Below are 16,220 nucleotides of genomic sequence, written 5' to 3'. Positions count from 1 at the left end.
TCTTGAACTTAACTTCTTTGGAATACCCCCTCAAGGAAGAATAGTGATTTGGTTGAAGTTCCTAGCATGTAGACCTCTAGATATAAGAGAAGTTGTTTGTCTAACAAAATTTTATCACGTAGAAGCTCAACAACAATGTCTTCGTATTACATCTCAATGATAACCTTCCCAAAAAATATCCTATGAAGAGAGAGTTCTAATGCGTCAATTCTTAAGCACTCTACAGCCTGCCACTAAGGTAATTCTCTTTGAGAGTTTGAAGTGCTTCTCTTATCGAATCTTCATCATGATTAGAGTGCTTCAAGCATATCAGCCTCTGTGCCACGCGGTAAAGCATCTGAATGGGATAGTATTGCAGTTCATTCACCTCCATCTTCTTAGCTTGCTGTACAAAATAATATTCAAATGTGACTACTAGACAACACAAATCTTTCTGACATATTGAAAGAGTCAAACCATCTTGACTCTTGAGAGGCTAGAGGTTTAGTACATGTTGATTTTAAGAGCGAAAAATGGCTTTATAATGGTCTACTATTGTTAGGTTCTAATTTGGTTGCAGAAAAAGAGAGAAATAAACTAGGAAGTATGGAGATCATGAGGATTTGAAAGATTGACCCTCTCTAGCACTTCAAGGTTTGTTAAAAAAATATCTTCAAATCATTTGCTAACCTAAAGGAACCTTATGGTCTCCCATTGTTTCATTTTACTAAATGTCGAAGGGGTCATATGATCCAGTGTTTGGGACTGCAGTTATCTAATCTAATAAGTCGATTTTTTCACCAAAAGAAAAAAAACATACAAATCGTTTGATACAGAATTATGAAGACTTCATCAACAAGCAACTAGTGCCATCCTCTGAGATCACAGAAAATTTTTTTCTCTCTCCAGCCTATATACTTTCCATAAACAGTTCTAAAATGTATGAGGATTAAGCCTTACGATGTTAAATTATTGGGAATAGAGAAAGGTGATTTGGTTAGAATTGTATTTAAGCCAAAGAGGAAAATCAAGTAATGAGGCTAAAAAGAAGCATTTGAGCCAAAGAGGACAACTGAGGGAGACTTGAGAGAGTTCTGAATACATATCACCTGTTCTAAGATTCTAGACGTGATGACTGAGGCTGTCTCGATCACGGATTTAGGAAGTCCTGCTACACCTGCAAGTAGAAGGCCATAGTGGGGAATATGTCGAGGCCCATCCTTCAGTTGAAACTGGCAAGATGAATGAATCAAGTGTTTAGTCACAGAAAAATAAAGAAACATGCCTTTCCGCCCTTGTAGATTAGATTGCTACCTTGAAATCCAATCGGTTGTTTCTTATGTCGACATGAAAATGTAGAATTTTCACATTGGGGTAGAGGGTTGCTAAGTCTGACAGATTTTCCATATGAGTGGCAAAAATCGTGTACCTAGAGATCAGCAAAAGAAGCATATGTCAACTTTCCTGGATAAAGCAATGCCAAAAACTTTCTAAACAAAACCTATTGGAGCCAGTAGTCTATACTATGCAGACACAGAACAAGTGTAATAAAGGGAATATGGAAGCTAGCAGAATAAGTAGATTCCAAGATAACAGTTCAGCTGCTTACGCTTTCAGAGATAGCAGATGCTCACAGCAGCTCCATGCAACTGCAAATCCATCTGATGAAGAAGTGGCCCTCCCAAGTTCATCCATGACAACTAAACTTCTGCATGTAAACAACAAAGAACTGTCAATATGACAACTATAAACATCTTACACCATTAAACCTCACATGTACCTCTGAGAAACATTCTGCAATATAAATGCTGTCTCTCTCATCTCTGTCATGAACTGTAAAACCAAAAAAGATATATGTAATGATTGTGTTTCTCTGTAAAAATGAGTAAACTAAAAGTTTCCTTTCACTAATATATATTCTGCTTAAGTAAATAAAATTTACTGAAGAAGTGCATTGCCTTTTACATCTGAAAACTTAACAGGACTTCTGATAGGTCTTTGTTCAGAGGGTATAGGAAATCAGAATCAGGTACAGGGAGCCAGGGTTTCACCATTTCCTGCCTAAATGGTTAAAGAAACCACACCAGCAGTTCCACTAAAAAATTAGCATAGGCACTACGGTGGACAGTGTATCCAGACAAGGTTTGTCCCAAGTAGGCAACCATTAGAAAAATATGGAACTTGTCTAGACTCTAGGGTGCACATGTGTGATAATTTCATAATTCTTTGCTAAACACTGTAGACTTCACTTGCATGCTTAATAAGTATATTAAAGATCCTTATGGACTATAGCCCATTTTTCATATATCCAGTAGGCTATGGTGAAGAAGGCCAGGTTTGGTGTCAGTCACACATTATACATACTCTGGGAATTCAGGCACAAAGTTATTCTATACTTGGCATCTTTTTTTTACTAAATCTGTACTCCGTTGCCAGTAAAATAGGCAGTTTAGGGCAGAATAACAGATCATAGCTTAATTTTTCAGAATACTGGATAGCATAGCATAAAGTAATCACTATGTAAAGAGAACATACCGTACTAGAATTGGATTCAAGATTGTCTACAGCCCCCATTCGAGTAAATATACGATCAACAACTCTTATAGTGGCAAATCGAGCTGGTATGTAGCAGCCTATTTGAGCAAGGATGACAATAAGACACACTTGTTGGAGGTAAGTGCTTTTGCCACTCCTGAAAAGAAAAGTCCATTATTGCAAAGGTGAACTATACTGGATCTCTTTGTATAAACATAAGGGAGTATGTTTTTGATGATATGTTGAGTGGAGGAATTCCAACTCCAAGAAAAAGAGGGTGGGGGGAAGGGGGATCAACCATTATGTTGAATGGTGATTCGATTCATTAAGCACCATATCACTTCCAAATATATCCTAGATACCAAGGTCTCTCTTTTTTATGATTGGATAGGTCAATATTCGACAAAAGCAACTACAATATCTGTGTGGATCATGTACTCTGTACACAGTAATCGTTCAGTTGTCTTGAGCTTCTATTGATGTCCCAAGGGCTGGCAAGATGAAACACATAGATACTGATAATTTTCCAGATTCACAAATATAGTAATTATACAATTGTGCTGTACAAATACATACTTCGTACATTTTAAGCACTATGTTGAGAAAACATCAACGGAAATTGAAGTGTTTCTAGAAAACATTAATGGAAATTGAAGTGTTTCTTACATGTTTGGACCCATAACAATCACCATGTTTGATGCTTCAGAAAGAAAAACATTGTTGGGCTGCCAAAAGAAGAATTAGAGAAAGAAAACTTATTTAGATATACCTCTTATGTAAGAAGGTAAATAAAAAGAATTTCACAAGAAAAACACTATCTCATACAATAAAGTCACTGTGTATACTCTCAAGGATAGGATGTCTTCCAGCATCAATGGCCAACGGGCCACTATCTGCAAGATCAGATGATGTAATCACTGCTGCAGGCACTTAAATGCTTATTGAATAACCTAAAGCTAAGACAACCATATGAAATTACCTGTAAATCCTGGTCTAATATACCGATCAACTGGCTTGGTTGATATCATGTGAGCAAATGAATTGACAATCATATCCAAAAGGCACAAGACCTCTGCAAGCAAAGTGAGTGCAGATACATCTTCTCTGATGGCATCATTGAGAGCTGCGGTTCACATGGAACATAATTAATCACCCATAGTGGATCTATTGCATTGGTATTTAAGAACCTTTCATTTCCATGTCATCGACACACTAGCTAAGTGTGAAACAGTAACCGTAACAATCAATGGGCATACCAAAAATTCAAATTCAGAAAGAAGAAAGAAGGGATAACTATCCTAAAAGCCATGCTCAATTTTAAACTATTAAATATTAGTTTTGTAATGACTGAAGCACTAGTTTAAGTTATGCAATATCAATTATTAAATTTCAATTAAAAAGGAGAGAAAATTTAAATCGTTCTGTCCAATTAGGAAATCTAGTACTTTATATATTTATAGCTTGATTATGAGTTGAGTTCGAGTTAAAGTTATGCAAAATTGGTCGCTAGAGGCGGAAAGAGGGGCTTTTACTTTTCACATTATCCTATAGTTGTATTTCCGAATTCCATGCTTACATGTTTCAACTTTCAAGCAAAAAGCCTTGAAGAGTAGCATAAGATAAACTTTACAATGACAAAGTCGTCAACTAGTTAGACAATAACTGATTACGAAATTATTTTTAAAGAGGAGCATATACTATTACCCTTCACTGATTACAAAACTACTAAAAAATAATGCCTTCATTGTGTTCAATTATCATTAAGTTAGATACAACCTTCCAAGCATAGTTCTGTTCTCATACAACACTCTGCAGCTGCAGACTTGTTTCTGACATTCAGCTGCAGAAGTTACAAGCAATACGTAAACAAAGACATATATAAGTAAAAATAAATGAAAAACTTTTTCAAATTAATTTACAAATACAGGTGGAAACAGAATGTGAGGGTGCAAATAAAGTATGACGCTGTAAAACTACATGGAAACAGCTACAAAACAAGAAGTGTTCATTTTGACACTACTTGACATGAAATATGCTTCGGGATTTTCAATTCCCCACTCTGATGTCACACAACAAGGTAGCTATCATTCAGAAGTATGAAGAAATGCTAGTTGGTCACTAGCCCACTACCTAAGGTTTATCTACTTCAAGGTGAGTGACAAGAAGAGTTGATATTTACAGGTAGATGGTGAACAATACAGATGTGATGAAAATATAGGTTTGGGAGAATTTGTTAAATTCGGAAAATTATGGATTAAAGCTTGTTGAGAGATTCCATGGAACATGACCTATGCCATTCTAACCATATCAAAAGCTAACAGGACAGCATAAATTTACAAGGATATTGAAGGAACTGCTAAAAGTCACAGCAGTACAAGTGACTTGCTTATTAATCTAGGATCCAGTTGAAGCAGCCTCTCTGCTATAATAGAGAAACCACATGGATCTGATATCTGCATCCTACCTTAGGTGGGAGCCTCATCAGTGGCCCATACAACCATGAAATATTTTAAGCAATCTGTGCTTTCGGTTTTTCAACATATAAGACACCAGAAAGCAGACCAAGAACTGTCAGATTGCTCCACTATGCATGGCCAAATTCAGGGAGGCTTACTTTAGCAGACCCATGCCAAAGTTATTTATATGGATTCATAATACAATAAACCAGAGCAAGCTTTGATTTATGGTCACGTCACTATATAAGCAATCATCTAAAACTCATGAATTATCACTAGACTACCTAATTATATCTTAGTCCTAGCATCTACGAGGATGTTATCTACATAGACCATTTAGTTACTTATACTATGAAGTGAGGCCTCTAGCAACGGGACTCAAATAATAGAAGCCACTTAATACTCAGCTGTTTCAACTTGGAACCCTACAGCTAAACAAAAGTTGAACCCAAAAAATAAAGTTTAAGGGTTTCTCTTCAAACAGAACAGGTAAAACAACTAAATAACTAATACACAAGTAAAGTTTAGACCAGCATACTCTTCATGTGTTTCTAAAACTGGTCCCAGAGTAGGAAGCAATTCACGACACAAATATGATTCTCAAAACTAAAAAAATGGACCTTAAAGAGAAATTCGCATCAAGATGATACTTACAGATGCAAGTTCCAACGTAGAGCAGTGTATATTGTTTCCATGTTTGACAACCTGCTTCTAAGAGTCAGAAACTGTAGGTGTATACAGACACAATATGCAGTCTATGTTCAAATTCAGAACCTGAATAAACTTGCTGGGAAGCTTTCCTTGAACATCTTTTTGAGGTATGCTGAAGTAAAACCCTTTTCTGTTGTTGAAAGGAAGTTTTAGGTTCGGCAGTTTAAATTCTTCACGATATTTGTTTGTTAGCTTATGTATTGCTGTCAGGCACGAGAAAATTTATTTGGTGAAAAAGTGGATAAAACCTGCAAGTCATAAAAAGGTATTCCTAGACAAATAAAGCAGATAATACCTTCACTAGTATCACAAAATGTCCTTCTAGCGACATCAAGCAGCCCATCAATACCAGCCTTGACAGCAAAACATTGCTGTGTTCGAGCAATAAAAGGAACCCTTGCATGGACTACATCTTCGTCTATCACTTCTCCAATTCTGCAAGACAGTTTAGTTAAACGAAATAGATTAAGCCAAATAAAATCAAGTGCTTTCTCTTATTTTTGGGACAATGTATAATATTGCAGAAAATGCACAAGTAGCTTGTGGAAAAATTTGTGTCCGTGGATTTTTAATCAAAGGCTTCGTTTTAGGGCATACAGACTGATATAAAGCTAGAAACACAAAGATTAGTTTCTTCAAGGTTTCTGTCTACATTTAAGTTGCAAAAGGTTTATGATCTTGCAATGCCAGAACAAAAAAACAAATAGAGCTAAAAAAGCGGCTAATCAGAATGCATCCTATGAACATTGCATGTTTATATGAGTGAATAACAACCTACAGAGGCACGAGTTTTAGTCTGATTTGTAATGGAAATGCACATATTCAGTGTAATCTCGCAGCATTTGACACGGAGATTTTCATGATACAAGAAGATATTCACATAAATTCCATTTAGCAATAGAGAATTCGCAATACCTTTGTTTGATGAGTGCATATTTTTCATTTTCACAAATAGATTTGTAGATGTTTCCAAGAAGAAAGCTTTTTGCATCTTTTAGCACCTGAAGCAATGAATGATTATCATTAGTTGGGCTGTGATAAATGGTCTAGAAGTGCATTTGTTTTTTAATTATCAAAGCATTGAAATATACCTTGGAGAGCAGAGGCAAGGCATCTAAAGCAGTTTTGAGAAGTATAATGCTTGAAATTATTATTTGGCTCTTTCTAGCACCGTCACCAGCCAAAACTTTGTTTGAGACCTTTGGCTTGAAGCAAAAGTGACATAATACTCTATCTGAATATAGAAATCAAAAGGCATTTGCCACTGTTAACTAACATATGAGCAAATAATATATATGTGAAACCCTTGGTTTTCCTACTCTCCTTTTCCTTACCAGTTTCTTTTGGAAATTTGCGGAGAACCTGAGATATTCCAAAGAAAAGCTGTTCATTGCTCATTAATTCATCCTATATGAAAATCATGGAAAAAGATCTTTTTGTAAACTATAAGCTTCAGGGGACTCATTCCACAAGAAAAGAGTAATGATGAAACTGTCATAAGGCAAATGAACTCTTTTGAAAAAGAAGAAAAACCAAACTCATATGCACAATCAGGTAGGAAATAGGATGACAAATCGGCTCAAGCTAGTCAATACAGCCATAGAACAGTAGAAGATACTAGAACAGTCAGAGACAATTTTAGACACTTTTGGGTGCAAATCATGCAATAGTGCATGTAGTTTCGAAACTTAAGTAGCAGTCAGTCCCAAAATTTAAGGAGCATTTGTAAATCTTTGAAAAACCTCCATTTCAATTAATTTTCAATGACCTTATTAATTAGATAATATGAGATCTAGGGTATGAGACAACGGTGGTTCACATGTATAAAATGGCCTCTAATCACATTCTAATTAAGCATGCAACAAAAACTATATTTAAAAAAAAAAAAATCTTGGTGGATACATAGATATATAAAATTGTTGAAACATTTGTCAAATGTGCTATTTCAATCAACTAAAATACAATTATAAATTAATTAGCAAAATAATTGTAACTCAAACAACAAAGTCATAAGCATAGTTCACTATATATAATCATAAACGCCCATAAATGTCAGTTTAACCCATCATTTCTCTTTAAGGTTCCCAAAAAAGGTATAGAATCTAAACCAACACACCACATTTCTCCTAAAATCTTAATTTGAACACTTTCCTTTTTATTTGCACCAAATTAGTTAGAACACTTCATCATTTTTGGAAAGGTCCAGCCAGCTGTTTTATGACTTTTATCATGTCATCTTTCCTTTTGGACCCATTAATTCCTTTCATGCCTGTTACTATTTAAAAATGATACAACACTCTCACTAAATCTCATCACATCTACTTTTCTTATAAAATAGCATAGCCATAACTCCTTTCCTATGTATTGATAAGTGCTCAAATTAATGTGGGATGGTGGGAGTAAATCATCAACCAGACCACCAATCAATAGAGAAAAGAAGACATTATTAAACGACGTCAAAAACTGAAAAATTTGTGATTTGTGCTCACAAACGGACTTACAAGGGAAACAAGTTAGCCCAAGATAAGTATGCATAAATTTAAAGTTTTGCACGAGAAATCTTCAATTCTTCATGCAAAAAGTCCTAGAATCAGAAAATGTATCCCCCACTCTTGAGTCCAACATTAGAATGGTATGTATCCTTGTGTCTAACACTTCAATATGTTTTGTACTAGAATGAAGAAAATTTTACAAACCGATTTCCAAAGACAAGCATCTGACACTAACCAGGCAATCTAGGCGAGCATTTATAGTTTCAATATCTTTCAGAGGCTGCAGAAGATTAGCACGAAGTAATCTAGTGCTGTAAAGAATACACAACGTAAGAGCAGATAAACAGGAAAATAATAGAAGTTCATGATTAAATTGTATGTATATAATGAAATTGCATGAGATCTTTTGAACTTTGGAGATGAAGGAACAGCCACTCTCTCTTTCACTTGCACAGTAATAAAATTCTTTTAGCAGAAAACTATATCATAATTGATTAATAATCAAAATTCAAATAAGTAATCAACGCATAAATAATTCCTACAGGAAAAGAGCTCTCTAGTTAGATACCCATGCTAGACTTTTGAGCTACAGATTCATAATCCTTTTCAGATCCATGCTTCACGGAAGATATAGGTCACTGCCTTGAACATATATTAAACATGATAGACTAGAAGTAAAGAAATAGTAGCAGTTCTACAGTCTATTAAATCTATCATTTTCTGATCCATATATTAGAAAACAGTACAAGTAACATGATAGAGACTGTAAGTAAATCAATAATAGCAGTTCTGCAGTTTATTAAATCTATTAACTTTCGGATCATCTACAAAACATCAACTTGCAGTTAAAAGTAGAAAGTCCTAGAATTTTTACTATTAATATGAAAAGGGGAAATTGGGGAAAAAAAAAGTTGATAGATTATCAGACACTGAATGGACCAGCAAAATTATTGAAAGCATACCCCCCTGTGGTTCTTGTTGTTTTAAGCATATGGAAGATACTTTTCTTCTTGTTGTTTGTGCCCCAAAGATTGGAATGCAATGGCTCAATGAGTTCCAAGTTTTGCACACTGTAAAAAGAAGCAAGAAATCAATGTTTCTAATGACATTAATTTCAGCATAAAAGGGCAGTGCCAACAGACATTCATCAGATGACAATCATCTTTGAAACCATGATTGATAGGTAGAATGCTCTTGATCAGAGTCCAAAAAACAAATGTTCATCCCCTACAACCTTGACTTTTGCAGTTAGCTCCCAGACATAGAGTACTGAGACACTCAGGAAGCCTTTGAGGAATCAGTCATTGTCGGTAATTTATATAGCTTCATTACAATTACAGAGATCAGCGACGGCCATCCCAATTATTTAGATGTTCATGTACAGTCAATGTAGCTATTAATGATGTATGTGGCTATGTGCACTGCCTATCATAACAAGGGATGAAGTTCTAGAGATTCAAGAAGGTACCTAGTAGCATCAATATTCATATGATCAAAGGACCCATTAAAAGTGACCTGAAAAGTTAGAAGGATGTGAAAGTTGAGATTATTATCCACAACTAATGAGGAAGTTGAACTATGAGTGGAATGCAATATTGTGAAGCATTGAAAAAGAAAGAAAATTTTGCCTATCACCGATGAATCGAAACAGGCTCTAGGAGTATTAAGTGTTGATCCTTTCTTAACTTTTGACTGTTTGATATGTCCAAAGGTCGAAGAGAATTATATGGAAAAAGGCAAAAGGTTGGATTCTCTTGAACAGAGATATGCAATTGATTTGTGCTATAATAATAACGAAGTAATAAAAAATGAAAAAAAAGGGAAGTAGAACATAGCATAAAGAAAGCGAGGCATACCAATAATGAATGATTAGTTATAACAACCCCTTTTTCTGCCTCTGTCCTGCACATCATCAATATATAATTTATAATCCATGACTTAACCCTTTCGAAAGAACATCAATTCGTATAAATACGTGAACAAACAGTTGTAAATGTTCCATATCAACAGCTTGTTCACAGCAATCTTAGGTTCCTTCAAAAACACATTACAAGTCTCCAGGATAATGATTGTTATTAATATAAGCAAAATTGGACGATTAGATACTTTGATATTTTGATTTGATTATTGAAGAAACTATAAAATCTTTCATAAACAATAGGAGGAGCATTTGAAATTACCATCTAATAGTAGCAGCTGCAGCAGCCAAGCAAAGATAATATTGCTTGTAGTAACTATCAAGACCAAGGGCCGAGGGTTCCTTTGCAGCCAAGTTCTTGACCAAGACAGCTCCCTGTACCATAAAGGTTTCATCAGAAAAAGATATTTAAGATAGAACATCGACATCAATTAGCTACTTATCTCAATTGAACTTTTGGTTTTGGAATAAGATCGTTCAACCTTGGTATCATCAAAGCAGCCACGAGCCACTATTACCTGCAAAGAAGCACATATTTGTTTGTTGAGATGCCACACCAAAAAACAGATATCGCAGTAGATATGAAAAGGACTATCACCTTCTTGCTTGCAGAGTAATATCTGTCTACTATTACTGATACTCCAACCATGCTATCAGGAGCCAACTTACTAGGAGGAACAATAATTGACATTGGGTCATAAAATTGCAACAAGGTCTTGGTATTTTGGTAAGAACTACTGGTTTCAATGTACTGAGAAAGGTGAAGTGAAGCAGATCTTAAGTCCAAAGCTGCAACGCCAACCTGTCCAAACAAATGGTAGCACTCTCTTCACACAAATAATAGCAAATGGTAGCACTTTTATAATACCTATCAAATTTAAGCAGTCTTATAGAATTTCAAACTATATACCTTAATGAGCCCCCTAAATCCTTAAAATTTGTCAAATTAATGATTACCCTAAGTTTCAGTCTGACAGCAACAATAATATTTTGTAAAAACCAACAACATCCCCAATCCCCCCCCCCCCCCCCTCCCCCTCTCTCTCTCTCTTCCCATTTGAGGAGATGATGAGGTAAATTAGCGTAGAAGATCCTCAAAGAACAGTCCAACAAAAGCTTCATTACACACAAGTGAAACAACCAAAAAAAACTTATTACAAAAACCAATACAACAACATTGAAAACCTGAAGAGTAAGGTCTTCACTAAAACGCCCTAGATGAGTGGCATGAGCCAAACAGACAGCTGCATAATTAATTTCATATCCAACATTTATTTAATATTTTATCTGAGAGTAACTATTCCATTTAAGTGATTTAACAATCAAGTAAAATGCAATTAACATAGTCCTTTCACAAAAATTAAGCAAATTAACTCTTATTACGGTATCCACATCATCATATCATTCATATGCATCTGATGAGTCAAAATACGAATTATACAAATGATTTGAAATTACTATATCATATAACAAACTACTCATACAAGAATACAAACTATACAAATGATTTGATATTACTCCAACTCTCCAAATGAAATTATACAAATGAAAAGTATAGTGCGCATTGAAGTCCACATTCATCATCGAAACTTTCATAATTCAACTCTAAAGTGAATGCGCCTACTTTAGGAACAATTTCTAACACTTGGAATCGCATGCAGTTCACATTTTTAAAAAGTCGAAAAAAATTCTTCAACAATTGAATTTTAAGTATAGTACACAACAATGAAGATTTATTTCATCATAAAAAATGTCACAATTCAGCTATCGCAGAAATTGAGAAACTAATCAAAGTGATTTCTAACACTAGAAACGAATTCTCACTTACAGTCGCATTCATTCATTCATGTTGCAACAAAAATTCCTCAAAAAAAATTCAGTCAAAATCATTCCTAAAACGACAATCGAGCGAATGTGATCTTCGAAAAGTTGAAATTCGACGCTTGCAAAACCTAATTCGTCATAATTTACAGCAACCAAAAATTGCTGATGATTGAAGATGAAAGTTGCTGAAAAATCTGGAAAAGTAGAGCAGAGAGAGAAAATAAGAGTGAATGAGTGATACCTCTTTGGCTCTGTTTTCAATGATGCCGATGACGAAGCTCGATTTCTCTCCATCGTCCTCCATTGTCACAAGTTTGAGCTCCTTTGCTTCAAATTTTTTTTCTGGACTGCGGCTTTTAAATGCGCGCGAGGCGTTGCGACTTGCAGCAAAAAAGGTGGGTCACTCTCACGAGAAATGGATTGAAAATTCTTTCAAAAATAATAAAAAGGATTGAAAATAGACAAACTAAAATTACTGTAGGTAATTATTGTGTGGTAAAAGGATAAGATCGTGTCAAGGTTGTAGGATAAATTCAAAAATGTGTAGCTAGATGGTGTGTATATTTTGACAATTTCGTATAAATTTAAAAGTAACGATATATGTAGCTCTTAGAGTTACAAATAAAAATTATGGTATTAATTCAGAAATACTATGATATTTTTATTTGTTTTTTCCATTTTTAACTCCTTAACGTTGTGAATATCATTATTCTAAATGGAATAAAGGGGTTGTTACTTGTACATCCATCTTAAATTTTTCTTTATTTTCCATCTTAAACATTAAAAACTTATTATGAATAATACGAAGTATTAGCCAATAATTTCCCCATTACTAAATAGTTGCACACTTGCACTATCACGTTATGAGTCCATTAACCCCATGATCAAAATCATCATACACATGGACAAATTAAGTCCCTTCTAGTTGTGACAACAAACTCCTCACGAGATGATTTGTTAAATAGAGATTAACTTGATAATTGATAGTATTACAATGCTTATACACTTGGTAGACAACTTTCAAAAGTCGTAATTGCTTAAAATAATATACTATACAGTTTAAATATTTCTCCATAATTTCTTAACAACATTATGAGATTTACAATAGCACACCTCCCTGATGATACAGAAAAGAGAGGCCAATATGAGCATATTAAAACACTCTCCCGGACCATACAGACAGATGTTATGATGATTATTTAGCAACCTAACCTTTTAAGACCTCTTCCATTGTTACAAACCTAGCCTGCTCAATTGAAACCTGAGCAGCAACTCCAATAGCAACCGAAATCAACCCGTCTATTAAATCCACCTCAGGCGCCTGGGTGCCTTTGTTCCTAATGGCATGCAAAAAGTTTAGGTGCTCTAAGAAGCTTGAACCATGATGCAATCCATCATATCTGCAATGTAATGTAATATTAATAAGAGAAGCATTGATTTACTAACATTGGTCATTATATCTTGAAGCAATAGGATTTAGAGAAAGAGTTGTTTACTTTATTCGTTCATCTACTGTTTTTATAGTTTGCACACCATTCCTGCCTGCTTTTCGAGTGCCAAACCTCACAATGCCCTCTCGAACAAAGGCCTCGCCCTGAAATGAGATTTTCAAGGATTAATGAGTATTATAACAAAACCTCAACATGCCACTTCTGGTTTTTTTGAGGATTTTGTGGAAATAAATCGACAAATTGCTATGGAAATCGATTTAACAGTTAGGTTCCACCTTTCCTACATCCCCAACTACAGATATTTCTTGCTCATTTTTGCTTCCTTCGGCAAACATGCACAGGTCAAGCATGCCCCGTGAGCCATTGTCGAACTCCACAATAACATATGCGTTGTCAATGATATCAGGCACCTGTCTCAAAAGCAACCACATTGTTATGGACTCCACATTGCAACTTTTGCCAACCATTTTAAGTGAACTAGGATCTGGATACTAGAATGTGCAGAAAATTATTTAATTTAATTTTTAAAAGGCGTTTCTGACTGATGTAAACTTAATTATGAGTCCACTTAATGCATTACCTTCTGTTAGTTCCTCATAGTCAGACATTGCAAACATCAGTCTTCTCATTTATTTGATATCATTATAATATTGTACTTTGCATTAAACAATTAGATGTATAAGCAACTTCACTGAGCAAAATGACTACCTTTCCATCATAAACTTCATTCTTGTGATTAACATCCATGGCACCAGAAGCCATCACACGAACAGGAATTGCACCGACAATTAATCTCATGAGATCAAAGAAATGACAACATTTCTCCACTAAAGTCCCTCCGCTGTTTGCATTGAATCGATTCCAGTTGTTGACCTATATGTGATCGATAAAACAGGATAGAAAACCAGGGATTACAGATTTACAGTGAGTGCCTGATAGGTTCAAAAAAATTGTAGCACTATTAACCTTAACCAAGAAAGGAAATCTGTGCTCTTTTATTGCCACCATTCTGATTGGACCTACTTCTCCTCCCTTAACTATTTCTATTAACTTGGCTACCGGTGGCATGTATCTGTACTCTAAACCCACTTGCACCATTATATCTGGTCTTTTCTTGGCAGCATCTACTACCTGAAAAATAAAGCTTTGATTATTAGTATCCTGTGACTCGACTAATTCCAACCATACCCATGATGAAAACTTGAAACACCCCAACAAAAGAATACGAGTACAAAATATCTTTCATCTCAGGACTCAGATATGGCTACCTATATTTAAAACCAGTGTCCTAAATTTGCAGAATTAGCCTATAAAACACTCAAATGCATACCCATACTTCAATCAAGTAATATGGACTGTAAAAAAAATTAACATGAAAACAGATGAAAGCATTATCATGCAACATAAGTCCAAAGTACATAAAACAACCTTTATACGAAATCAATCTGCATGAGCTATATATATGATGATCCTTAATTATACTCCAAAGTAGACAAGGATCAGAAAGAGTTTTGGACACAAGGGACGGAATGCTGCACGCAGACATCTTATTGTTTCAGTAATTCAGTCTAACTTTCTAGTGTTTGCTTGTCAGTGAACTTAATAAGGAATACCATCGGGTAGGATAAGGAGTAAGGTGTAAGAACTTATAACCCCTCTATTGGCTCTATCACCATGTACAATAACAGTTCAACACAAAAATGCCACGTCCATTGTTGAGCATCCAAATTACTGAACCAACTTTTTCTGATCTATTGTATCTACTACAATTGCAGTAAGATGTAAAGCAAAAGAGTTAAACGGCTAATGTGAGGGTTCCTCCTGTTACTCAATTCATGCAATGCAGTTTGGGCACAAAATCCTTCCTTATAAGGTTGCCTATCTGATGTTGTGAAAGTCAATATTGGATAATGGTGCAACCAACTACAGATTTATTACACTATTCATTGAGGGAAAATGTAGGCAATGTAGCAGCAGAGAAATTCATGAAAATCGAAAGAAAACCTAGTTCAGCTTTTTAGGCATTTCACATTTGCCTCACTATGCGGAAAACAATCAAATACAATTAAGTATAACATGCATTCCTTTCCATAACCATAGCCAGCTGAATGGCATGAGCTCCATGAGCAATGACTCAGGGCCCCATTTTTTAGTGCCCACATCTTTAAAAAAAAAAAAACAAAATCTAACTATTTTATATATATATATATATATAGGGGAGGGATCCGGTGAGAATAGGCCCATATGTGAGAATTCATACTTATATGAGAACAGATTTTAAATTTAGAACATGTGAGTAAAAATTTAGAACATACGAGTAAAAATTTAGAATATGTGTCTCAAATTAAAATTTAGAACATATGAGTAATAATTTAAAACATCTATGTGAGTTATAATTTAGAACATCTGATTTAAGAATAAGAACATGTGAGTAAAAATTTAGAAAATCATACTTAACTTTCTGTAGCATAGCGTTTAGAACAAAATGCCTAGAAATTTAGAACAAAATGCCTAGAAATTTAGAACCTAGACTCAATAATTCTTAACATATGTAATAGTTCTTAGAAGAATAAACTTAGCTTTTCAAAATAGAGTTTTAATTGGAACATGATACTCAAATTTTAAGACCTTGAACTCAAAAACAAATCTGAACATATATGCAATATTTTTTAGAACTTATGCAACATATTTTAGAACATATGTAACAGTTTTTAGAACATACTTAAATTTTTTAGAACATAATTCGTTAATATTAAACACGAATTGAAATTCGATTTTTACAACGAATTGATTTGAAATCAGTTTATTCTTGATTTCTAAGGTAACAAAAACATATGAATTGTTGTTTAATTGA

At 34.6% G+C, this 16,220-nt stretch overlaps 2 protein-coding genes across 2 annotated transcripts; both read right to left on the bottom strand.

Annotated features, from left to right (window-relative positions):
* Window positions 1-70: 70 nt before the first annotated feature.
* Window positions 71-12,219, bottom strand: LOC145569296 (DNA mismatch repair protein MSH4-like). Its single transcript, XM_081628658.1, has 24 exons — window positions 12,157-12,219; window positions 10,690-10,893; window positions 10,574-10,609; window positions 10,354-10,466; window positions 10,030-10,075; window positions 9,642-9,688; window positions 9,136-9,243; window positions 8,409-8,484; window positions 7,016-7,088; window positions 6,773-6,915; window positions 6,597-6,682; window positions 5,977-6,116; window positions 5,745-5,884; window positions 5,625-5,675; window positions 4,291-4,354; window positions 3,494-3,637; window positions 3,340-3,407; window positions 3,181-3,239; window positions 2,515-2,671; window positions 1,760-1,812; window positions 1,589-1,687; window positions 1,294-1,408; window positions 1,089-1,211; window positions 71-385 (listed from the first exon to the last, which is right to left on the bottom strand). Exons 1-24 carry the CDS (start codon window positions 12,217-12,219, stop codon window positions 221-223), a joined length of 2,373 nt encoding a protein of 790 aa, XP_081484784.1. The 3' UTR covers window positions 71-220.
* Window positions 12,220-13,033: 814 nt separating this feature from the next.
* On the bottom strand, window positions 13,034-14,494 carry LOC145569295 (uncharacterized). The gene is made up of 5 exons (XM_081628657.1): window positions 14,333-14,494; window positions 14,075-14,239; window positions 13,642-13,776; window positions 13,412-13,509; window positions 13,034-13,315 (listed from the first exon to the last, which is right to left on the bottom strand). The coding sequence occupies exons 1-5, from the start codon at window positions 14,462-14,464 to the stop codon at window positions 13,123-13,125; spliced, it is 723 nt and encodes a 240-aa protein (XP_081484783.1). The 5' UTR covers window positions 14,465-14,494; the 3' UTR covers window positions 13,034-13,122.
* Window positions 14,495-16,220: the final 1,726 nt, after the last annotated feature.

This window comes from Chenopodium album, chromosome 11, assembly GCF_948465745.1.
Source record: "Chenopodium album chromosome 11, dcCheAlbu1.1, whole genome shotgun sequence".
Lineage (NCBI taxonomy): Eukaryota > Viridiplantae > Streptophyta > Magnoliopsida > Caryophyllales > Amaranthaceae > Chenopodium > Chenopodium album.
Note: the sequence above shows the minus strand (reverse complement) of the source record. Positions and strands in the feature narration are given on the sequence as shown.

Excerpts from the sequence above, each read along its gene's own strand:
- LOC145569295 (XM_081628657.1), bottom strand. The coding sequence starts at position 14,464 with ATGGTGCAAGTGGGTTTAGAGTACAGATACATGCCACCGGTAGCCAAG. Across the intron at positions 13,777-14,074 it reads ATGAAGTTTATGATGGAAAG|GTGCCTGATATCATTGACAA; the intron begins GTAGTCATTTTG and ends CTTTTGAGACAG. Across the intron at positions 13,510-13,641 it reads TAGTTGGGGATGTAGGAAAG|GGCGAGGCCTTTGTTCGAGA; the intron begins GTGGAACCTAAC and ends ATCTCATTTCAG.
- LOC145569296 (XM_081628658.1), bottom strand. The coding sequence starts at position 12,219 with ATGGAGGACGATGGAGAGAAATCGAGCTTCGTCATCGGCATCATTGAA. Across the intron at positions 1,688-1,759 it reads TTGCAGAATGTTTCTCAGAG|AAGTTTAGTTGTCATGGATG; the intron begins GTACATGTGAGG and ends GTTTACATGCAG. Across the intron at positions 1,409-1,588 it reads CATCTGCTATCTCTGAAAGC|GTACACGATTTTTGCCACTC; the intron begins GTAAGCAGCTGA and ends GCTGATCTCTAG.